The sequence below is a fragment of the Cyprinus carpio genome, chromosome B21, assembly GCF_018340385.1.
Source record: "Cyprinus carpio isolate SPL01 chromosome B21, ASM1834038v1, whole genome shotgun sequence".
In the NCBI taxonomy this organism is placed as follows: Eukaryota; Metazoa; Chordata; class Actinopteri; order Cypriniformes; family Cyprinidae; genus Cyprinus; species Cyprinus carpio.
In genome coordinates this window covers 7082093-7108117 of record NC_056617.1, presented here as the reverse complement: position 1 = coordinate 7108117, position 26025 = coordinate 7082093, and the positions used below count along the sequence as shown (strand labels likewise).

At 37.8% G+C, this 26025-nt stretch overlaps 1 protein-coding gene across 1 annotated transcript in view; it reads left to right on the top strand.

Annotated features, from left to right (window-relative positions):
• The first annotated feature begins 10920 nt into the window (after positions 1 to 10920).
• celf4 (CUGBP, Elav-like family member 4) overlaps positions 10921 to 26025 on the top strand; it is an 89442-nt gene continuing 74337 nt past the window's right edge. The window contains 1 exon segment of the mRNA XM_042748074.1: positions 10921 to 11585. Within this exon segment, the coding sequence (XP_042604008.1) occupies positions 11321 to 11585 (265 nt within the window). The 5' untranslated portion in view covers positions 10921 to 11320.

Genomic DNA, 26025 nt, shown 5'->3' with positions numbered 1-26025 from the left:
TGTTTCCAAACTTTTGGTCTGTACTGTGTATATATATATATATATATATATATATATATATATATATATATATATATATATATATATATATATATATTAGATCAAATCTATTTTTAAATGTGTATATATATATAGTTTTTAGTTTTTTATATTATTTATTATAAATTAAACACATTTGCCATTAGAAGCAAGAAGTGTTTGCCTCTTTGAATGTTTATCACATTTTAAACATCCACTATTCGCTTTGCATACATTGAAAAGTCAGCAGATTCTCTAACAGAAGTGAATGTTAGCAGGGTGACTCTTTGAACTAGTTGCAGTGACTTAAGACGTCAGAGTGCAAACCAGTTTGAAGATATCTGGCAGATGCTCCTTGAGTTGCCTATGGGACCTGTTGCCTTAAAGTCACACTGAATGTGTGTGTGTATGTGTCAAATGTGCAACTATTTCTTTAAAATAAGTCTTGTGGCACTCTGTGTGTGTGTATCAGGGGCGGGCAGCGCTTCGTTGCTGTCTCCCAGGCGGCTGGCATTTGATGCAAGCTATCTCATCATTCCCCATTCTCATGCTAATGAAGCTAAAGATCATGGCTGTGACGGATGGACGGGTGGAGTGAGAGGAGGGGCTGTGGGAGCATGCTGTTTGGTGTCACTTGCTATCCTAACACACACACACACATACAGACCTGTCATCAAGAGCACCATAAGTGGGAGCGCCAATGAACTCAATTGAACTTAGTCAAACATTCAGGGTCAAACTGTCACAAATGAGCTGTAGTTGGCTGATTGGTTGGTTAAAATGTTTTAGGTTTTGTCTAGTTGTATGGTCCAGAACAGATAGGAGGACTGCTGATTTGTTCTTTGATACGTAGTATGTTCTTCTGACATCTTTATAGGCAACTGGGTGACTTTATTTAATTTGTAACCTTTCAAAGCAGTACTAGTTGACTAGTTTTAATAATGTTAATGTAATGTAATGTAATGTGTTGCATTAACAATATGGTCGCAATCTAGCAATATTCTCACCCATATACTTTTCTCCCACAAATTAATACTCTTATTCAGCAAAGATGCATTAATTTAATCAAATGTGACAATAATGGCAAAAAAATATTATAAAGGCTATTCTTTTGACAATTTTAATTTATCAAAGAATCCTGAAAAAAATTCATACATTTCCAACTGTTTTTATCATTGATGATAATAATAATACAATTAAATGTTAATTAGAATATTAATTAATGAATTAGAATGATTTCTGAAGGATCATGTAACACTGAAGACTAATGAGTTCTGAAAATTCAGCTTTGCATCACAGGAATAAATTACATTTTAAAATACATAAAATAAAAAAAAATAATATTTCACATTATTTACTGTTTTTATTGTATTTTTGATCAAATAAATGCAGCCTTGATGAGAATATGAAATTCTAATTTTAACGTCATTTTAAAAAATCTTTTACATGTGGTTTTCTTGATATAATGTAATAGAAATTATAACATTTAATGATTTTGTGTATTTTATTTAAACCTGTAATTTGATGCTAAACATCGTATCTTCACCAGACAGGAAGTTTACAGATCCCACTATGGCAAAGGCTTATGAATATTAATAAGCATATGTGTTTGTGCAGCCCAGAAAGTTTATGTCAGCGTGACGTCCTAATTAATATTCATGAGAGAAGCCATCATGTCATAAAGAGTTCATCATGCCCACCACTTTAAAACATGCTTTTTTTTTGCCACCACAGCACACCGATGTTAAGTAATATTGTATCTTCTGTCTGTGCAGCTTACAGGCTCTCTGAAATGGAAATATGGATGGAAATGTGTCCCCGCATGACTCATCCAGGTATGTTTTCTTGATGTCTGGCTCTTTCTAACAATGCTTTTAAGAAGCAAAGCCAAGTCTAATGGGTCGGGCAGGTTGCCAGAGAGAAGGTCGCGTCAGGGTCAGTGGATGTTAACCTCCTAAAGAGCACCCTGGGGCCTGTTCTAAATATACAGCTTTTGAGGGTGGCATCTCAGCAGCATCATTAGATAATGGTGTTGCAGTTACTCCGTGTTCTCCCAGGAGCAGAGCGAGATTAGAGGGTGCCAATAGCGAGGACATGTCAGATGTCAGAGACGATGGCTTGGATATCCGCAGACACAAACATTTGCTCTTGTAATCCAGTAGAGGTCTTTGTAATGCTGTTTAGGTGCTTTATGTGTAGATGCAGGATGCCTGGTGAGGTCGGACATCTAATTGACCCCATTTCCTCTGGTTTGTGCCACATTAACTTGGCAGGAGACATTGCACATTGTAGTGTCGCCTGAAAAGACTTGCACTCACTTGACGTGCTTTCAGTGGAGACAATGAATTTGTCCAACCCCAGTGTTTTACAAATGTAAAGAATCTCGTTTCAGAATCCACATTAAATGGCAAAGATAAAAGATATTTATTCTATTTTGCTGGAATAATAGCATGTCTTTGCTATTGTTCAGATCAGCATTCTTGAGCTGTTCTCATTTGTTAAAGGTGTTTCAGACAGGCTGCTGACTAGTTGCTGTAAAAATTAAATATAAGCTCAGTGTGGGTTACATTAATAACATCTCACAAACTGTCATTCCTGCACTGCAATTAAGTCTTGGTATACTGTTGTGATATGTTTTAGTTGTGGTTGTCAAGCCACATGTTAAGTGCATGTGTAATTCAGTTTCACAATGCTGTTTTTATGCTGGTTTATGTGGTGGCTGTCAGTCAGGCAAATTTGGATACAAGTACACATAATGTGCCTAGGATTTCAATCATTAGGCAGCAGGTTTGAAACGCCAAGGAGAACAGCTCAAGTAGACTGATTTTTACAATTACATTGACATGCTTGTTATCCCAAAAAAATAGAATAAATATTCTTGATCTTTAATGGGATATCCAGAGGCTATTAAAAGTATTAAACTACATTTCTCAAGGTGTTAGGGTTTTGTTGTTGTTTTAACATTTCACTTAGTGGGAAAATAAATTGAAATTAAATTCAAAAATGTATAATAAAAATATATGCAATACAAATAAATAAATATATTTATACTATACTATATTACTACAATTGAACTGTAAAATAAAGTGTTCATTAAGTGGAATCATGTTTAAATTTGACACATTTGCATGAACAGTATATTTTCTAGCTGAGATTGAAGTGACATGCTGGTCTTAATAAAAAAGATATTAAATCGGAAATACTGAGACCCTTCTTTAGTGTTTTTTATCTGTTAAAGGCCTTGAAAGCAGGTGAGAGCTATAGTAGTAGTGTACTATGCATACTATGACTGAAATACTGATGTAATTTGTTTCTTGGTGGGGCCTATAACATAGCTGACACTCATCTGCACTTAATCGACGCCTGTACAGATTATATTGTCCCATCTCTATCCTAAAATCCCTTTTAACGGTGTATTCTGTTGCATACTTTACACAAAATAAATGTATATGGTTCTCACAAAGGGTCCCCAAAGGGCTGCAAGTAATTTAGCTCGGCGGCAGTATTTTAAAATTCCCCCTGGGTCTTTTTAAAGGATACAACAGTTAAAAAGTACAACAGGTTGTTTATGCTTTCTTGTAGCGGCTGACAGGCTGGCTATTTCCACAGAAATACCTCATAAAGCATGTCGGCCCTTTTTCCATTGTCACCTTTCTCTCCCTTTGGAGTGGTTGCTGCCCAGAAACAGCACCTGAAACATAAACACATGATAGGAAGTTTATGGTGTCTTCGGAGTATTTGAGACTGACTGATTGTCCAATCATTTCATGTAATTGCTTGCACCTGGTTTAGCAGAAGGAAAATTGGTCCTGAGTGACTTTGCTGTCTCCATAGGCACAGTTTTTCACTTCGAAGGAGCCAACGTTGTCACTCGTTGCAATGGTGCAGTCATTTCTTCTGGTTTTCTCTTTCTCTCTCCCCCCTATTGGAATGGTCTTTGGCAGCACAATGTGTTGTATTTCCAGCAGTCATGCTGAGCCCCAGGCCCTCCGCTCGCTCCATCGCTGTAGGGCAGTGGCAGGTGGCTTCGCCCACCTCTCTAACACCTTCCTGGGGGAGCAATCAGGGGCTCTGTGGGGCCAGACACCCAGACACCACAGTCACTGTAAAGAGCGGAGTGGAGCTTACATGACAGGGAGGTGACACGTCTGCCTGTGGCACAGGTGCTGTGAGACAGCCGAGAGGTCAGAGGTCACAGGATTCCAAACCACTGATTAAAGAGATGGGACTGACATGAGGAGAAGTTAGAAGCCACATACAGGTGAGAACCTCTCTCTCTCTGACTAATCCTGGTGGGGATAAAGTAACAAGGAGTTCACGTGTTGTGCAAACCATCAGTATGCATCATGAGAAGCATTTACTGTATGTACGGTGTTAAGAAAGAAAAAAGTGTTTTTAGTCAAACAAAGGCAATCAAATCCTCAAATCCTTTTCTTAAAGGGATAGGTCACCCAAAAATGAAAATTCCCTCAGTTCTTACTCTTATCTGTAGATTATATATATATATATATATATATATATATATATATATATATATATATATATATATATATATATATATATATATATATATATATTATATATAGTATATATATATATAGTTTTTAATGTTAACTTGTTAATTTGTTAATAATAATAATAATAATTATTATTATTATTATTATTATTATTAATGATAATAACATTATTATTATTATTAACTAATAATAATAAAATCATTAATATCAATAATATTATTAAATGTTATATTTTTATATTAGATGATATTTATAATATTAATTATATTGTTAATGGTATATTATTTATATAAAATATATTATCGTTAATGTTAAGTTTTTTGAACATTTTTATGTCCACCAAATCTCTATTTTGTCAAAAATATAGTAAAATTTGAAATAGGAATATTTTGTAACTATAAAAAATATTACTGTCACTTTTGATCAGTTTGATGCTTTTTTACTGAATAAAAGAATTAATTTATTTTAAATAAAAAAATCTTACCCTAAAATTTTGAACAGTAGTGGATATGTATTGTTATTTGTTTGTTATTTTTTTGAAGTATCACTTTAACAGAAGTCCTTCAAACACTGCTGCCTGATGCGGGGATGTAGCTTAGGTTACTGCCATTTTGGCCTTTTCCTCAAAGAGAGCTCAGCTTGTCTTCTGAATGAGGATAATGTTGTTTTAATGCTGTTCTTTCTTCTACAATGGGGGTAGAGGAATCAAGAGTCAGTTGATAGTTGTGATTGGGGATTTAATTTAGAAAGAAATGCCCAACTGTGTCAAGTGGTGAAGCCCTAATCTGTTTTCAATACTGCACTAACAACCAATGGCTCCCCTCTGATGCAAAAAAAAAAAAAAAAAACTCACCACGCTCACGATAAGCAGCTTCTCAAGAGTAAACAATAATTAAAGGGGAAAAACTCCACCAATCCATGCTTTTATTCGTTCCATATGTGTCCCTTGGTATTGATCCAAATAGCTTTTTTCATATCAGTAAAATCAGATCTTTTTCTGCAACATAGCTGTTAAGTTTATGAAATTCAAGAGTGGCTTTCTGTAAGGTTTCTCAGACTGGCATGTACCATAGTCTCAGTGGATCTGATAATTATCACATTTTATATGCTTGGCTGTTGTTTTATTCACCTGTATTTGACTGGAGTCACATGACTAATTTTCTTTCTGCTTCCTCCAATTAGTTGAACTCTGCATCTTTTCCATAGTGCCGCTCTGTCAAAGGTTTTTTGGAGTTCTGTGCTCCTCTGCCCTTTCCTGCTCGTCCTCTTAAATTACACTGAGATGATGAACCGCCTCCGAGGCTCAAGGCTCTCTGAGATTTAGAACTTTGTCCTGGATGAAGGACAGGTTAGGAGAGACATTAATATGCAGAACAGGTAATATCAAAACCTCAACGTACTTTACAGCGGCTGGCGCACATTATCAATCTATTTGTGCAAGCTGCCCTGCAAGAATTTCATTTGCCACTCGTTTATTTGCCTTCCTCAACAATTACACCACCGGAACAGGATTTGATTCAAAGTAATGTTCCAAGGGCACAAGTTATTTCAGTGCACTCTATTGTCAAAGAGTGAGGGGTGTCAAAAAAGGCTTTTGTTACTTTCAGTATAATATTATAGCAAAGAAGTAAACCCATTTCAGAAGGGGTCAGTTGATATACACTATCAGCCAAAAGTTTTAAATAATTACTTTTTTTTAATGTTTTTGAAATAAGTCACAATGCTTACCAATGCTTGCAATTTATTAGATCAAAAAACAGTAAATATTATTGCACTTTAAATTATTTTCTCTTTATATATATATATATATATATATATATATATATAATTTATTTTTATATTTTATTACTGTGATGGCAAAGCTAAATTTTCAGTAGCCTTTACTCCAGTCTTTAATTTCATACAATCTTTCAGAAATGTTGATATAGTGCTCACTTTTTATTGGTGCCCAATTAATGGTTCTTATTATTATCAATGTTGAATGTTTTTTTTGTTTGTTTTTTTTTTGCAAAATAATTTTGTGGAAACTAACATACATTTTCAGGATTCTTTGATGAATAAAAAGTTCAAAAGAATAGCATTTATTTAAAAAAAATATTTTAAAAACTTACCCCATACTTTTGAATGGTAATGTGTCATGGTTTGCGCAAAATATGAAAGACCACAACTGTTTCAGTGTTGATAATAATGCGAAATGTTTCTTGAGCATCAAATCAGCATATTAGAATAATTTCTGAATGACCATGTGACACTGGAGTAATGGCTACTGACAATTTAGTTTTGCCATCACAGAAATAAGTTACATTTTATAATGTATTCAAGTAGAAACCAGTTATTTTAAATTTGATATATCAAAAAAATCAGCTTTTACTGTATTTTTGATCAAATTAATGCTGCCTTTGGTGAGCATAAGACACTTTTTCATTTACAAAATTTTAATTATTCCAAATGTTTTACCCGTTTTGACCACTGATCTGTGGTTTTGACTAGTTATGAGAATATTTCAGCACCATGGACAGCAGCTTACTGTTGTTCCAGCAGCCATGCAGAACCATGGAATGACAATGCATATTTTTAACAGCAGGCCTGCTGTCGAAGAATATAACATTTGGATTTATTATTTATTTCTTGACAGAAAAAAAAAATATATATGATTGTCATTTGATTGTAAGGCTCATTCACATAGACACACTGCTGAGATCAAATTTTCGGATGAAAATGTGAGACTCTCCTCTTGAGACCACTCCTCTGCTGAAATTTAGATTGGAGCGTTCCGGTTCCACTCCAGGTTCATCAAACCGTGCTCCAAGCGACCTACGGCTCCCTCTGTAGACCAATCGGTCTGTAAATTACCCGCTAATTGCGTATTATTATTATTATTATTATCACGACGATGGACATGCTCATCAGACTTTTCATTTGGGCCGGCTTGAAAACAGCAAAAGAGATGAGAGCGGGGCAAAGAGAAAGACTATAGGGAACAATAATGGCAACATAACTTATATAATCGTTGCGATACTACACAGAGAGCATAATTACAATGATTTGTGCTAACACATTTTGTCCTTGTATTAAAAATATGGCTCAAGTTGGGCGTGATCTCGGGCAGCATGGCCCCAAGTGTATGCTTGCAGAACCAAGCACAGTGCCCTGCCAAAGAAAGCGGACTGACTCAGCTGGGCTGGGTTATACTGACAGTCCGAAATGACATTAACGGGCCATTATAGCCTCTGAGTGCGGTAGGTGAGAGGGCCATGGAGTGTTTTTCGTTTCCTTTTTAATGCTGCTTTGGACCGCATCCAACACTGTAAAATCGCATCGTTAAGGCCAAACACATACAAGATTATACTGTGTTTTAATATTTGCCCAGTTGACCTTTGGGCTGAGAGAACATGAAATAATAAGAGATGCAATGTAGATACAAGAGCAGCTGAGCTATAAATTACTTATTGGAAAGATGCAATTAAGAGAAGTTGCTCTTCTAAGAAACATAGCATGATGCAATTCATTGCATTTATTGTATTATTGTGAACTCCTAAAAATAAAGGCTGCACTTAGGTCCACTAAGGAATTTGCAATCAGACATCATAGAAAACCTTACACATTCTGCATACGTGTAAACTATTTTATTTTTATTTTTACTCTTTTTTTAAAATGTTGCTTTTATTTTAAAGATTTTTTTTTTTTTAGAAAATATAGGTGCACTGATGCTTTTTTATTATCCCAAAAATCATATACTGTATGTCCAACTCAAGAATGCAATAAAATACAGTGAAAATGGTTCTTGGTCTTTTTCTCTTTTTTAAGAACCTTTTTTATAGAACAAAATGTGCTTCTTAACCATTATGTCATGACCCCAAAATAAATGTCCAAGTCTCTTTGAAGACCACACTGAAAAACAATGCAATAATATTGCACAATTGGGATACCTTACTATTATTATTATTATTACCACTATATTATTCTTTTAAAAGGTTCTTTGTTAGTATGTATGGTTCAGTGAAGGACTTTTTACATCTGTGGAATCTTTTTATTGCACAAAATATTATATGTAGTGAAAAATGTTCTTTTAACAGATCTTCACAGTAAGATAAATAAATAAAGGTTATTTTAGGAAACAACCTGAAAGGTTCTTTGGGAAAACAAATGGTTTATCTATGTCATTGCTGTAAAACCCAGTTCTAGTTCTTCCTAGCATCATTACAAAAACCATTATTTTTAAGAACCTTTTCTTTTTTCTTTTCTTTTCTTTTCTTTTCTTTTCTTTTCTTTTCAAAAAAAAGGTAAGGTTCAATGGAGGTTCTTTGTGGAACTGTAGATGCCATCAAAGAACCTTTGTTTTGCATGAACAGGTTACATTTGGTATCATGTTGGGTCACCACTTGATATCCAGTGCCAAATCTGAGTTCTGATGCAACTAATTGAGAATCATTGTTCTGAACAGCTATGTCATGGGCTTTTCAGAGCATTCAGAAGGCCTTTTCTAAAGCGGCTTGTTGTTTTCCTCCATTTTGAGTTCGCTTGAGCGCTCCTACCTGCCGTTGTGCCAGTGGCGAACACATGTACGCCTGTTGTTCTCCATGGGCCTCGTGCTCAGCAGGAACTCTGAAGCAGCCTACAATTTCCTATCATTATAAGCAGGTGCTTTGGTCTTGACAGTGGTGTGTCATTGTCAGCATGAAAAACGCTGTGGTTGTGTGCTCTGGTGTGGAAATTGGAGGCTTGCATGCAATGTTTGCACATGTGCAACCACTGTCAACAGCGGTTCGTATTGTGGATAAGTGGGATTTTAGAAGTGTTGAGGGCTCAGGTTAGATGTTTGGAGGCGTCACTCAAACTTCTAAGCAGTCTTCATTACATCTGTGCAGTCAGTCTTCATTATATCAGGGTTGTTTTTCTTGATCAGAAAGAACAGCAGATCTCTGTAGGTTCATTGATGGGGTTATGTTATTAAATTGAAGAGACACTTAGTTTTTGGCTTCAGTGAAAGAGAGTTTATCATTGAAGCAGATGCTTTGTAGTGAATAGTGATTCACAACAGCATTTTTGTCTGATGAAATCCACAGACACAATGAAAGTGAGCTGCTAAGTGAAAAGATGTGACTATAAATAATCTTTCAAGGAGTACTAAAAATTTCTACTGTCAGCTATTGGCCCATTGCTCTTGAATTATGTTCCAGGGATGTAAAAAAATATGGCCATGCATTAATTCTACTCTAAATGCAGCCATAAATAATAATCAGTCAAAAAATGTTTATGATAAGATTTTAATAGCTGTTTGTAATGTCCATTACAATGGTCATTGGTTCTAAACTGTAGCAACATCCAGATTGTGTGTGTGTGTGTGTGTGTGTGTGTGTGTGTGTGTGTGTGTTTGTGTGTCAAATGGGGGGTCAAATGTCTCTTATATGCGCACCAAGGTGTCATTTATTTGATCAAAAATACAGTTAACACTCTAATATTGTTAAATATTTTTACAATTTAAAATAACTGTTTTCCATTTGAATATATTTTAGAAAATAGAAATATACTTTTGAAAAATGTAAAACGTACTTAATCTTATTTCAATTCATTTATTTCTTTTTTAAAAAAAAATACTGTCAAAAAAATGACAAAACTTAAATATATTGAAATGGGGAAAAAGCTATTAAGCAAGGAGAAAAAAAAACTTTTGTAGCATTCATAGATTGACATGTAAAAATGTTAAAATGCATTATGATGGCACCAAATTATCAAAACCATACAAAACACCCAGTTAAAAGCGATGCTCGCTGGAATGAACACAAGGACTGAACGGGTTAAAGGTTGCTCTTTAGGAACCAACTGTATGATACCGTTTTTTATGTATATTCCTGAACACACACACACACAGTGTCACCTCCCTGCCCGTACACACCGCGCGGAGGAGCTCACAGCCCTCTTTATAGCTCGTGCATTTGAAAAGAAACATTACCTCAATTAAATACAAACACATTTTTGTATTTCTTTGAATGATAAGTGAAAATAATCACAATGATAAAATTGAAATGATTTATCCCGACGTGGTTACATGCATAAGGCTGTTTTTGCCCTTGCACTTTCCGAGCGTTTCAGCACTGGCGCTGTCCATTCGTTCCCCTCGAATTTTGGTTAATCCTTTGCTGCTTTCCCGAGAAATGCATTTAGGGGAACATTATGCATTAGAGTGTGTTGGGGATTGTTTGTTTGTTTGTTTGTTTGTTTTTTTAATAGATTGAATGCCACTATGTACAAGTCTAAGGTGTGTTATTCACAAGGCAGCGTACAAAGAGCCGTGTAAATGCGATATTTTCTTTATTTATAGTCCCTCTCCTTCGGCGGAACATACCATGTTTCTGTAAAACGATGAGAGGGGGAGAGAGCGCGTCGTGTGACATAAAGGGAGCTGCTTTTTCTTCTCTTCCTCCCCACTGCACTGAGCGCGTTTGAGACAGCCCTGTCGGTTTAAACCGGGAGGACACCCATACCGATTCTCAATGCAAAAAATAAAAGGGTAGCTAGAAGCAGGGGCGAGGGGAACGGAGGTAAAGCGAACGCTCTCGGTCGGTCTCTCTCTCTCGTTTTTATTACATGAATTAATTGAGTTGTAAGGGACACGTACAAGGAAACACGCCTCCGCCTGGACGACCAAACGCGTTTGATATTTGACTTGTGTTCAATGGTACGTGTTTGCATCTGTACATTTTCGGAAAACCAGAGTAGGACGTCTCATCCCGTCGTTTGAAACACTTCTGAAGGCGTAGCAGCTGAAAGTCCTCGCGGTGAACATGGCAACTTTAACGAACGGACAGGTGGACGCCGCGGTGCACGGAGGAGCGGCCAGTACGAACGGGCTCGTGAACGGAATAAGCCACACGCACAGTCCCGCGAGCTGCGCCACCATTCCCATGAAGGACCACGATGCCATCAAACTGTTCATCGGACAGATACCTCGCAACCTGGACGAGAAGGACCTCCGGCCGCTCTTCGAGGAATTTGGCAAGATCTACGAGCTCACCGTGCTGAAGGACCGCTTCACTGGCATGCACAAAGGTTCGTTTCGCACTCGGTTCCTGTCACTAGAATGTCTTGATTTGCTTTGCCTCTGTTTCCATCATAAAATCAAATGACAGACTTGTATGGGATGTACTGGCTGTTTTTAATGCATGTATAAATGTCACATATGAAATGTGTTAGGGAATTGTTCATCCATTGGCTTACTATGAAAGTTAAGTACTGATTTAGAATCGTTCCGTAGCCAACACTAAGAGAATTTTGTTAGATCGCAAACGGTACTTCGGGGTTTTTACGCGAGCCTATTTTGTGGTTGAAATTGACGTATCTTATTTTGTGCTTCAAGCTTTTCATACTATCTTGCTTAGTTGTAAATTTTAGGTAGTCAGGTTTTGAAATTTCCACAATGTGCATTTTTAACGTTCTTATTTGAATATTAACGTTGGACAAATACTACACGCTTAATAACTGCTTGTTCATCTGTGTGAAAAGTCGCTATGTGGAGCAAAATAATATCGTCTATTCATCATTCTACTTGACGCGTTTGCCTTCGCCGTTCGACATTTTTAACTGTTTCCCCTCAGTCGTGGAGGCGCGTGAAAGTTTAAGCGACTGCACAAAGCGCATGCATTTTTAATGAGGTAAGAACTGAGGCAGGTTATGACTGGTGTCTGTTGCTAAACAACTCGCCGTAATGTTTAATGTTAGTTTAACGTATTGTCGCTAGCATAACCCAGGGTTAAAAGTATGCGCTAACCCCCTTCCAAAATTGCAAGTGTAGAACGTGTACTTAACCCAGGGTTAAAACTGGCCTTTACACAGTGTTGAGAATGATGTTAACCCAAGGTTAAGGGTAGTGTGAAGATCCCTGTAGAAGCTGTCTTGAGGTCCAGCTCGCTTCGTAAGTCCATCAAAAATTTTCCATTGAGGCTTCTCTCTCTCTCTCTCTCTCTCTCTCTCTCTCTCTCTCTCTCTCTCTCTCTCTCTCTCTCTCTCTCTCTCTCTCTCTCTCTCTGTGTGTGTGTGTGTTCAGGTTTTGCATTGTGCTGACTAAATCTTCCAGAATAGAAAAGCCTGAGCTCTACAGGCTTTTCTGAGATTTGGTGAAGATGGAAAGTGTTATTAACTCTGTATTAAAACAAAAGAAGCCAATAGGAAGTCCTCATCTTGGTAGAAAAACAAATGTGTGTGTACTCTAGCTTCTGTAAACATTTCCCTCAATTAGTTTTCTTTAGAGATTGTGTTGTGTGCACAAAAAAGGGCCTTTTGCCTAAGAATGATTGTGCAGGAACTAAAGGTAAATGGCAGCCGTCAAGACAATGAAAGAGTACATTATGAGCAAGGATAGGATCTGTGCTGAAAGTGTCTGTCCAGTAACCTCTTAATTGGGGTTGTGTAGTCGTGATTGTTCCTGTTCTGTTGCTTCACAATAAAATATTAATTTATGATGACAGTCTGCACAATTGCATTTCAGCGTGGTGTGTTCTAGCGGTAACAGCAGCGGAACTATAATTACCTCCTGCTTATCTTCTCCTCGCCAGTTGGTGTCATACGCAGCAACTCACGTCTCCGGTTAGGTTCGGCCACAACTGTGCCTTGTTTGTGCGATTGTCTGCTCCTGCAGTGTGGTAATTACTGCTGAAGCTGTGTACCTGTGGTGTGTTTGGAAAGATCAATTCCTGAAGACCTCAGCCAGGGGTCCAAAGGGGGTCTCCCTAGGAACATCTTCCCAGGGGTGTCATTATTTCACAGGCTTGTCTAATTGATCCCCAACCCCGAGGACATTGTTTAGGGTCACATTGGTGGCTAATTTTCCCATCCGGCCCTGGGAGCCGAGGGAAGAGCTGCGTACCTCAGCCCCAGGGATGTAGTCCCTCTGCTGTAGTAAACAAAGCTGTCCTCTGTATGTGCCTAGCAAAAATGTGGCTTTGAGAAGCGGGTCTGGGGAGGGTAGGAGGTTATCTTTTATTAATAGCACCGCTGGAGTACTCCCCGTCCGGTGGTTAATCATGTTGCTTGTGAACTATGGGGAGTCGTGCCGGCTGATTCTAGGAACTGTCTCCTTTCTGCAATATATGGTCCTTTGTACCCATCCCCCCACTGCAGGGCCCGTGTTCACTAGTGTGGTCGTCAGGCCTGCTTGGCTCCATGTTATAACTGAGTTTAGGTACTCGTTCACTCCCTCTCCACAACATAAGCACTGGCGTCAGTTTCTCTCAAAATCCATTTCCCTTTGGCAGCAGGACCGTTCTCTCCATACCCTGGAGTATGCTGAGGCCTGTCCGCTCTGGAGCTCTCATTCCTTCAAGAACTTAATATGCTGTTTTGTAAAACTGGCCTTTCCCTTCACTTTGAGAAAAAGTAGTTCATTTATAACAGCTTGTCACTGGGCCAGTACCCTTAAAAGTGTACACTTAAAGTAATAGTTCACATAAAATTAAAATTCTGTCATCATTTATCTATCCTCATATTATTCCAAAACTACATGCATCTTTATCTTCTGTCAAACGTAGAAGATATTTTGTCTCAGTGTTTTTTCTTCCATAAAATGAAGGACCCAAAAGATATTTTGAGTTCCACAGAATAAAGAAAGTCATATAGATTTGGAACAATGTGAGCGTGGGTAAATTATTACAGAATTACAATTTTTAGTTGAACTGTTCCTCTAAAGTCGGCATGAAACAGAATTTGCAGTCATCTTTTTCCCCCTCTCCTGACATACTGTAAATCTCAGTGTAACAGATCCTCGAAATGAGGTTAAAAAAAAAAAAGGGTAGGGCAGGACTTATTTTTGTCCAGTGAGAATTGATTGGATCATTGTTCGCTAATTGCTGTAATCTTGCGTCAGAGAGACAGCTTGCTGGATTGGAGGGATTGTTGTTCTCTCATCCTCATGCCAGTGTACACGTCATCAGAGAAGTCATGTCATTGCGAGGGAAACAAATGTTTTTGATGTAAGATTATGAGGGCACATTAATTTAAAATTATGTTGTGCACAGATAAATCATTTAAAATGAAGACTGCAATATGCAATTAAAAAAATTATCAATTTTGATTTCTGGTCACTTCAAATGATTTGCACGAGTGACAAGCTAAAAGCTACCAAGCTTTCCCTAAAACAATTTTTTCTGACAGTGCCTCCCAAACAAATTATTATTTGTTAAAACTCCATAAATACTCTAGTCCTACAGTTGTCTGCCCTCCTTGATCATTAACATGATCGCATTGTCTTGTTTTTCATCATTATAGGAAGTTCTCCATCTTGGCACTTCATCCGTCTCCACCTCCACCCACTTCCTCTCTTCACACGTTATCACCTCCTCCAGCCTGCTGCATGTCTCCGCCGTCTCTCCTCTCCCAATCATGTGATTTCTCTTTCCATTCACAGGCTAGAAGGGGTTTTGTCATCCATTAATTCACTCACTTACCCTCCCACACACATCGTTCAAGATTTACCATTACACTCCATGCTCAAATGAGGTCCTGAGAGCAGGTCTGCAGCTCTCTGTTGGGGTCTTGGGATAACAGTAATGGCAGAACCTCAAGCTTTCAGTGCAAATATTGGTGTCGCCTAAAGGCGGTTTCTGATTGGTTAGATGTTGACATGACAGACTGAGGCGATTTGGCGAGCCAGCATGGAGTGTCGAGATCACATCCAGGCACAAAATGAAAATTATGTCATTATTTACTCCGCTTCTTGTTGTTCCAAACCTGTATGAGTTTCTTTCTTCTGTGGAACCCAAAAGAAATTATTTAGAGAAATGTCCATACAATGAACTGTTGAAACAGTGTTGTTTGGATTCCCATTGTTTCTCTTGTGTCAAGCAGATTTGGAAAGACATGAAGGTGATTCAATTTTAATTTGTGGTAATATTGAACTATATCTTTAATTGCTAGCGGTGCAGTTTTAGTTTCTCTCTCATTTTCAGCAGATTCTAAAATCTTTAGAAAACGATCCCGCATCGTGCAGGTAAACACCAGAAGCGACCATCGTTGAGAAGCGTGAGCGTTTGAAGTTGTGATGAGTGTAGGTGGAGAAGGAACACGTTTGATGCTATAAAGAAGCACGTAGGAGGAGACACTGCGTTTTCGTACTGTGCTGCTGAATTCACGCCGTCTATTTTTGATAGTCATTATTCTCATGCATATGGTCTACTTTTGTGCTCTGTTTTTGATATGCAGACGTTGCATGCAGGCATATATTTGATTTCGCCATGCTGGATATGCATCTGGAGTGATGACTGAATAAAGCATGATACATTTTACGTGTGGACTCTAATGAGACACTGAGTGGAGGGGGCTCTATTCATCCTCATGCCTGAGCAGCCAAAGTAATGATTCTGTACATCAGTTATCTAGTCTTTAGACTCCTGTCTCTCGGGAGAAAGTGAGAAAGAGACAAATACTATGACGCTGACTAAAGGACGGAGATCAGGAGATTGATGGATTGAAAAAAAGAGTGATAGAAAGAGGAGAAACAAAACAAAAAGATAGATGAAAACAGACTAACACAGTTTGGTTTTAAACTGAGTAATTGAAGTAGACAGTGAAAGAGCGTTGGATGGAGAGAACCAGGTAGTTGGGGCAGGCCTGAGCTGGGGGGAGTTCTTGAGTCCTCCAGCACTTACATTTGGCTGCTCTGCGTGACTCAGCACAGCTAATAGAGGCCATTTGTACCGGTCACCAGCAGCTACAGGAAACATGCTGTGGACCGTAAAGTCTTCTCCTTGCATGCCTTTTAGCGTAGGGGAGATTGCCGCTATGCATCGAATGACTGTCTCTCCTGGTTCACAGAGTCTGCAGTTGGGACAGTTAGCATTGTCTTGTTTACCTGCAGTTCACAGCTAGCTGTGTTTGTAAGGTGAAGATTAAGTTTAGTAAGATTCCTTCTACTTCTAAATGTCCATGTCCAATGTGATTTTTATTTTCTAGACAGTCATGTTTCGAGGGTACATACAAGCCCTCTTTGAAAAATGTATGAGTATGAATGTTTTCCATTGGGGTGATGTGTTATCGAGAGACTGTGTTAACGGGGAAGAAAATTCTGTTTCTGGGCAACCTAAACCCGAGTTTCTGGGCAGGATTTTTCCAAAAGACAATTGGATGTCCTTGCCGGAGAAAGAGAAACTCTGGGTTTTTCCTCCTGCGGCTTGGTGTTAATTCAGCTCGCGTCCTGGACTCACTATTGCATTGCTGTTGCATCATCTGCACACACAGCGTTTCTCTTTTTTTCCTCTCTAGCTCGTTTGGATCTGCAGATGTTCCGAGCCTCGGCCCATCCCAAATTCTCTCAAGCCTCTAGTCTCCGATCGCTCATCCCCGTCGAAAAAGCGGTGACAAGCTCCCGCTTCGAGTGCGGTTTCCGCACCAATTGATCGATGTGACTGTTTTGTTTATGACTGAGTCGACGTGTTACAGCGGAGGTCCCCACTTGTCCATAGGTTGCCTTCTCAATATGCGGCACATCTGCACTGAATACAAGTCGCAGTGGCGGAATAAACATGCATGTAAATATGCATCCGTGAGAGCAGGCCCATTTTTCCAGCGGACAGTCGGGAGGGTGGCAGAAGTGTTTTTTTCCTGTGTTATTTGAGGCGATCGCCACAGAGGTCGGCCCCACAAGAAAAAAGATAGTTACTCAAGGTGAGCGATGACTTGCCGATGAAAGAGAGGGAACACAAAAAGCTGCATGTGTTTGCTGCATTTTTGGGGTTCTACAGGGTAGAGGTCCTGTCTGGCAGCCCTAACCTTGCGGTGGCCATTATTAACTAGTGTGACCCTGTTGTGCTGTATGAATTGGGTCAAAATATAACCATTTTCTCACACCTCGAGGCATTTTAAAACTCATCTCAGTTCTTTCAGTCGTTCAGACCGCACAGAGACTTGTTTATGTGCAACAGCTAATCCCAGAACACTCATCTCATGAATTTCATCTGTATCTACCATAACTCTCTGTCAGATAGCGGTGTTGCGTTAGGCCGTGTGAACTTTTAAACTGGAAGTAATGGCGTTTGGCGGAGGCGATTTAGTTTCTAAATTGAAAACTATGCAAATATGCTACGCTGCGCAGCTTTTGCAGGCTTCCTAAAATTTTACCCTGCAAGATTTATGTCCTGCGTAATGGCCTTGTTGTGTTTTCATATATTTAAATAGCAGGACTGAAAGAGCAAGGCAGGGCTAAACTGGGTTCAGCCTTAAAAGTTTTATAAGGTTTAGCTGTAATTTCATATAAACTGCGCCGATGAAAAGCCTGAGGCCACACCCCCTCTCTGCGGCATGCTGGTTTTATCTCGCCCTGCCTGTGGATCACAATTTTGATTTAAGAAGCTCCGAAGCCTTGCAGTGTTCTGACAACAACTCTAGCGAAATTAATAGTTTCTGTTTTCAAACTAGTTGCATCATCTAAGTGTTATTGTGGTGTGTGTGTGTGTGTGTGTGTGTGTGTGTGTGTGTGTGTGTGTGTTAAATATTTAAAGGGTTTAGGAGTGATATGTGCACTGCTGTCTAGGCAAGGCTAAGAAAAGGTGTCACTGTGCCCAAAATACAGTCAGTTTTTTTTTAACTATTCTTTTTTGAAAACAGAAAACATTTTTATTATATCGTATTTATATATTTAACTAGATGATATAGATTTCATTACATACTGTAGGCTCTTAAAAGCAAGAAATGGGCTTTTTTTTCTTGTTTGCTGCATTTGACGTCACAGCTCAGAACATTCAGTAGCTAATCAGAGCTGACATGATTTCCTTTGGCTCTAGAGTGATTTGGTGATTGGTTCAAATTCTGTGTTTGCCCATGAGCAAAGAGGGAAGCATGCAGGGTGAATGGAAATTTTCTCCAGGTATTATAGCGTTTATAGGCAATAACCTATTTAGTCCCATGATTGCTTATTTTCTCCTCCAGAAACTGTTTTCACTTCTCTACTCTGAGAGCAAAATATAAATGTAACACCAACCACATTGTCATTGTAATTTAACATTTAATGATTTTTTAAATTCATTGTACCTGATGCGTTCTGAGAATCTTTGCAGCATCCATCTTGTTAAAAATACACAAGCGTGCTCTTTTTGTCTGAGCCCTTTACATCATTTTAAATTATTTTTTTCTCATTATGGGAAGCGTTACCTATTTGTTAGTCTAATGATGCTGTATTCAAACTCCATTAATTAGCAGAGTATGTAGAGAATGGTTAGGTAGAGAACTAAAAGCAGACAAAAGCCTTGGTAATAGCTTAAATCATTTTCATTGTGTGACTGATTTAAGCAAGCAACATTTTAATTACTTTTTGATGTAGACGAGCACAAAGAAGGAGAAAAAGATAGCAAACTATTTAGAAAGGAATGAAGGGGCTGGGAATTGTTAATCATCCCTCTGTCTTTTTATTGTGGTTTGTAAATTGGGCTACACTGAAGCTGTAAAATGACAATAAACCGGGTTGTTAGACTAGCTGTTTGTTGTTTGGCTGTGAGCAGGTTTAGGCAAACTTTTTTGCATTTTATCATTGATTTTTAGGAAAAATCTGCAGAAATGTGATAAAAGAAGCTGATAGTTTTGAACACATAAGGGCAGTCCTGCACATGCACTTCTTTGTGTTTTGTTTTGGTTTTTTTGTTTGGTTTGGTTTGTTGGGTTTTCTTTGGTGTGGTTTTGTTTTGTTATGTTTTGTTTGTGTATGTTTGATTTTTCCTGGTTATATCTTTTAATAGGCAAATAGATTAGCTATATTAAGCATAATTTGTCTTTACTTTTTGACATAAGCAACAGTGCATTAAGAACTGCTGTTTTGTGAGCTACGTGTCAGGATAACCATCCATCTGTATTTTTTATTATTTGGAGAACTTAATACAAAGTACGTCTGTGCAGACGTAAGGAGTTCTCATACCTATGCTAATGTACCATCTTGTGCAGAGCTGTATTGAGATTTATCATGCAGGGTTTGATATAAAACCGAGGATGTGTGGAAACTAGTCGTTTCTAGAGAAGCAGGAGGGCATTGTGGGATACGTGAGGGTGGAGGATACGCTTCGTCTGCAGTCAGAGCAGATCGAGATGGTGATATGATACCGGCCGACTCCAGTGTGTGGAGATTGCAATGTTTATGCATGCGTAAGTGTATATGTGTAGCATTTAAAGTAAGCTGTGTATTTCTAGTTTTCTTGTGGTTATAGAGTCACAGCGTTCTTTGATACAGAAGTGATGTGACGACGCTCGCGTACCCTAAGAAAAACACGTAATGACTCTGGAACAACCCCCTATTAAACCATTATGAGATTATAATTAGCTTGACGTCTACTGAAACAGTCTATTTGTTATTCATAGGGGACTACGATTTTTTTTATTGAGGCATTGTTAACAAATAAATCCTCATTAGTGATTTTCCCACTCAGTGTTATTGCATGTAAATAGGATTTTAATATCATGATATTTATTGGACTGAAATGCTTTCGGCTTAAGACATTTAAAAACCAACCGGACTGAGCCGTTTTGTCTATGCATTTTTTAACAGCTTTTGCTAGGGCTGGGTGATATAGTCAGAAGTATTTACAATATATTTATATTCCACGATATGTATATATATTATTAATGGGGAAGGAAATGCTTTTCACCTATTTGTTAAAGAATGAATGGAAACATGTTTGTTCACTTTTTAACTCCCCAGAGCGAGCTAACTAATTATGATTTAATACAAATATATCACTAATATATCATTAATAAACAATTAAATTTAACAATTCAATAAATCTTTTAAAATGTAATCCATTGAAAATATAACAATTAACTTGCAACAAAACAATTATTTTGTCAAATAATATGCTGCAAAACAGAACTCTATAAATTAAAACATGGATGAAAGAATGTCTTTGTTGTATTATATTCCTTAAAATAAGAATGTTATTATTGTTACATTGAGAAATACATTTTAATATACAATAGTAGAATATTTCTTTAATCATTTCTTATTTGTTTCAACTTCAAAGTGTATTTGACACTATTTATCTTAAAGCAGTGAAAGTGCTTGTGAAGTGACTCTCAGAACAGCTCTGGAGATGAAGTTCATGTGGGCTGTTGTCCTCATATATTGAGACGGCAGATGCTGAAAACAGTGAGAGCGTCATGTCTGAGTTTGTGTAGTGGATGAAACTCAACACACTCAGACACACAGAGCATGCTGTTATGGAATGCCAAGTCTGCCGAAATAAAAAATAAATAAATACATAAATAAATATACAAATAAATGTAAAAAAGAAAAAAATAATAAATATATATATAAATAAATATACATAGAAAAGCAAAAAAACGAAAAGAAATAATTATTTATACATTTATTTCCTTATTTATGTATATATTTATTTTTTCCATATTTATTTATTTCTTCTTTTATTTATTTATACATTTATTCATTTATACATTTATTTATTTCTACATTTATTTATTTTTACATTTATTTATTTCTACATTTATGTTTTTCTACATTTATTTATTTCATTCATTTATTTCTTCCTACATTTCTTCCTGCGTAGGGTAATGAGGAGGGCGTGGTTTACCTCAGACATAGCAATCGAGCTCAGAGTAAGCGAAGGCGAAGGGTTGAGGCCACAGTGACACCCTGTGGCGAAATACAATAAGTATCACTGACGTTGATACGGTCTGTGACTGCGAGGTATATGGTTAAAATCTTACTGTGTGACATGGATATGCTCGTCTTTATTCCGGACATGGTCGTAGAACATCGTTTGGTCTGGATTTGTAAAATGTCCTGGGCTAACAAACATGAAACAGGGACTCTGAAACGGAAGCGCTTTATTTTTTCCATTTTTCGGTCAAAACTCACGGAAAGGAAGCAGGGCACAAAGGCTACAGTGAAGTCAACGCAAGCATATAGACCAATGCTTTTGAAACGAGACCATTGCATTTGAATGTAGCCTAATTTCCAAAAACAATACTGACAGCAACAGCCTTATCAAATGTATGAACGTCACGTTAATCCACATCGATAAATTCAGTTAGAGGATAAGACTTGTCTTCAAAATGTAGGCCTAAGACACTTCATAATATTTGTATGCACTTGTAGGCTAATTGCTGTGTAAATGCATTAAGATCTCTTCTGTATTGATGGCTCTGATGAAGATCTGGTTGGATTTTAGTGGTAGGCTAACTGCCCTATAGACTACAGTCTTATCCTCTAACTGAATTTATCGATGTAGATTAACGTGACGTTCATACATTTAATAAGGCTGTTGCTGTCAGTATTGTTTTTGGAAATTAGGCTACATTCAAATGCAATGGTCTCGTTTCAAAAGCATTGGTCAATATGCTTGCGTTGACTTCACTGTAGCCTATGTGCCCTGCTTCCTTTCCGTGAGTTTTGACCGACAAAAATGGAAAAAATAAAGCGCTTCCGTTTCAGAGTCCCTGTTTCATGTTTGTTAGCCCAGGACATTTTACAAATCCAGACCAAACGATGTTCTACGACCATGTCCGGAATAAAGACGAGCATATCCATGTCACACAGTAAGATTTTAACCATATACCTCGCAGTCACAGACCGTATCAACGTTAGTGATAAATATTGTATTTAGCCACAGGGTGTCACTGTGGCCTCAACCCTTCGCCTTCGCTTACTCTGAGCTCGATTGCTATGTCTGAGGTAAAACACGCCCTCCTCATTACCCTACGCAGGAAGAAATGTAGGAAGAAATAAATGAAGAAATAAAATAAATGTAGAAAAACATAAATGTAGAAATAAATAAATGTAAAAATAAATAAATGTAGAAATAAATAAATGTATAAATGAATAAATGTATAAATAAATAAAAGAAGAAATAAATAAATATGGGAAAAAATAAATATATACATAAAAAAGGAAATAAATTTATAAATAATTATTTATTTTCGTTTTTTTGCTTTTCTATGTATATTTATTTATATATATATTTATTTATTTTTGTCTTTTTTACATTTATTTGTATATTTATTTATGTATTTATATATTTTTTATTTTGGCAGACTTGGCATTCCATATACTTAAAGCTATGGTACCTGAAAGACTTGTGGGCAGCCAGCCATTATATTAAGGTTAAAATGGCTAAAACCAAAATAAAAAAGTTGTTTTGCTTGTCCTTTCAGTCTATCAGGAACTAAAAAAAGTCAGTGTTATAGAGTTCAGGGTCAGTTAAAATGTGCTCATCTCCTGCCATAAGAGCAGCTGTCAAAAAATAATAATAATAATTAAAAAGACCAGACAACTTATTTCATCCCAGAAATTAAAACTGCATGCATTTTGCTTTTCAAATGGAGGTGAGATCTGGAGCAATTGCAGGCGTCTTTTAAGTTTTGTTTGGGGAATTAGGTGAATATTTGAATAAGTTATGGCTTTTTTTTTTTAAGTTAAGTCTATGTTTTTTAGTGGTATAGAGGAGGTCAGACGAATGCTGCTGGGACTAAACTCAAAGATCTTCAGAATGAAAGTTGCAGGCTGGATTTCAACCGTGCAGTGAAAGTCTCCATGGCGGTTTAAAATGTGCAGAGCCTACTTTCCGAAGCAGAAAATCTGTATTTCATGCCCAAAATGGGCATTAAACCTGCACTGAAAGTGATGCCACAAAACGTCTGGGTGCTTTAGAAGCCCCTGCGATGAAAATACCTGCGACATAACATTTGGTCATGAATTTTAATATGTTTGGGTTTAGTGGGGGGACCTTCATTTGCAAGTAGGCACGAGAGAGCATGATAAAGATGGATGGTGAGAAAAGGGGGCTGGTTAAAAGAGAAAGCGAGCGGGGAGAAAGAGAGAACAGGGGAGTCCCTGAGACAGATGTCACCCTCACCGCAGATTGATGGCTCTTGGCCGGTTTCCACGCCAAGCTTTGACCCCGCTGTCCTTTGCAGTAATTTATAGGTGCCGTTTTTAAAGATTTAAGCACTATTTTGTGGCCATCATGGCCTCGGACAAAGAACAACCTTCTAATTCAGGGTCACAGTCAGTCCAGAGCTAAAAATGAACCCACCTGAACCCGTGCGGATCTGACAGTGCGGTTCTGAATGTGTGCATTTGTTGTTGTATTCTAGGCCAGCCTGATTAATTAAACACTCTGTTTGTTTTGGAGATGTGGATTTATTTTGAATATACAGTGTGAGTTTGTATGACATTCAGGGTAATAACTTTCAGCTTGAAGCATAGACTGGAAAAAGGAAGTGTAGGGAGACTAGACACCCTGCGCAGCTTTTGGCTGTGCATTCAGTGGACCCAGCTGGGTCTGGTGTTGGCTGAGGTGTATGAGAGGCCCTTATGTCTGCAGCAGTGGCTGGTGATTTGAGGGGAGCCTCTCTAGCACATCATCACTCATTTGCAATTTAATGGCCCCAGAGATCACCCTTTCCCAGCATGGCAAAGCTTATTAGCAGAGGTTTTAAATCATAATCTCAAGTGAATCTACAGCCCTATCCTTCCCCTTTTAAGATGCCTGGCCAGTGGAGTCCACCAGGGAGGCGCTAAAAAAGAGCTGTTTTGTTTATTCTTGCAGGGTTCCGATTGAGTCCAGAGACGTCTATAATATCTGGAGAAATATATAATATAATATCTTGGCATTCCCATTCACCTAAATGGATAAAATAGATATTTCACAAGTCCACTGAACATTTTTAAGAGCCTCCAAAAAGAATGGTAAAACATCTGTTGTAATATAATGCAATATTTGTGATTTTTCTTTATTAGTTGTTGTAGTGTTATTTTTAAAGTAACAAATAAATATAATTTATTCTGAATGCACAACTTTTGAAGAAGGCACATTCTAGAATGTTTTTATTTTTTTTATTCTAAACATGAAATTTAGAATTTCACTTGCATTTTAGAAATGGAATTTTAAATGCATTAACATTCAAAAATTCTTCTGCATCTATCTATCTATCTATCTATCTATCTATCTATCTATCTGTCTGTCTGTCTGTCTGTCTGTCTGTCTGTCTGTCTGTCGTTCTATCTATCATTCTGTCTTTTATTATTTTATCATTCTATCTATCATAGTGTCATTCTGTCATTCTATCTGTTATTCCATCTATCTAGCTAGCTATCTAACTATGTGTCATCTGTCTGTCTGTCTGTCAGTCATTCTATCCATCACTCTATCCAGTGTTCTATCTCTTTCTAGTTGAAAATGAATTTACATTACATTAATCTTTTTAACTTGCTGCTTATTAATAGTTAATATGGTAATTAAGTTTAGGTATTGGGTAGGATTAGAGATGTAGAATATAGTCATGCAGAATATGTGCTTTATAAGTACTAATAAAAAGACAATATGTTATTAATAGGCAATAAGCATACTAGTTAATAGTGAGAATTTTCTTTCTTTCCTAAATAAGCGTCTTTCATTAGTTTTGATTCATGACTCTGTTTTCCCTTGAGAGACCCCCAGTCGATTCAGACATATTTAGACCTGTCTGGAGATAGCAGGCTACATTATAGTTCTCCATGGAACATTATTGCTTTGTAATAATGTCCCAGGCTTTGATGACACTGATAACTACAACTGACTAAAAATGCTGTTTTTAGTAGGCAAATGATCTAGTCTATGCAAACTACTCTCTCATTTAATTCCCATGTCATGCCCACGTGTAGTTGCACGCTGCTTCGCTACCTCGGATGCCCTGCTCGAGGGCATTAAATTCACAAAAAAGACTTGAAATTGAAGCTCTGCAGTCCTACTTGTTCAAGGAGAGAAAGATAGCATTGGGTTCCTCTGCCAAACGGATAAATATGACGAGTTTTGAGGATTGTAGAAATGCTTTCCACCATGGGCCTCCTCACCCTGAGCAGCTTAGCGGTCCTCTTTTTAAAAGAGTGAGGAACATGGGTATCAGCGTGAAGCAGCCGCGAGGGCCTTTGCAGCCTGCGTCTGTGTGTATGTGCCGGATTTTAGGAGAGCAGCCATAATGCTCGGTTTCCTGCAGAGAGTCAGCCCGACTTCCTGTCTGGGCCGCGCTCGCGTTGGAAGCGGTGTCGAGCGCGCATTTGATAAAATGTCGTCTGTTTACAAATCCTATTATGCACGTTTGCCATGTCCTTGGAGTTGATTGCCGGTCCATGTTAGCTTTAGTAAACGTCTTAATTGCGTTAAATGAGTAGAAAAGCTGGCAGATTAGAAGCCATTAATGAGTGTTGTGTGAGCGAGCATATTCCCGGGATGGCACTTTCGTGGGGTTGGCAGGCGAGAAGGGAGTGAGTACGCCAGCGTCACCTTGAAACTCGAAAACACTGGAGAAACAGGTCATTGTGTCTCTGCTGAAAAGAGGTACACATCGCTCTCTCTCTCGCTTTCTCACTCGCTCTCCGCACCCTTTACACTCTCTTTTGATTCTCTCTCTCCCTTTCCATCTGAACAGTAGATAAGCTCACTGAGGGAGAGTTTAAAGGACTCTCCATTTGTGTATAAATAGCTTAGGATGAATTATTGAGGGACCCAGGGTTACTAATAATCCC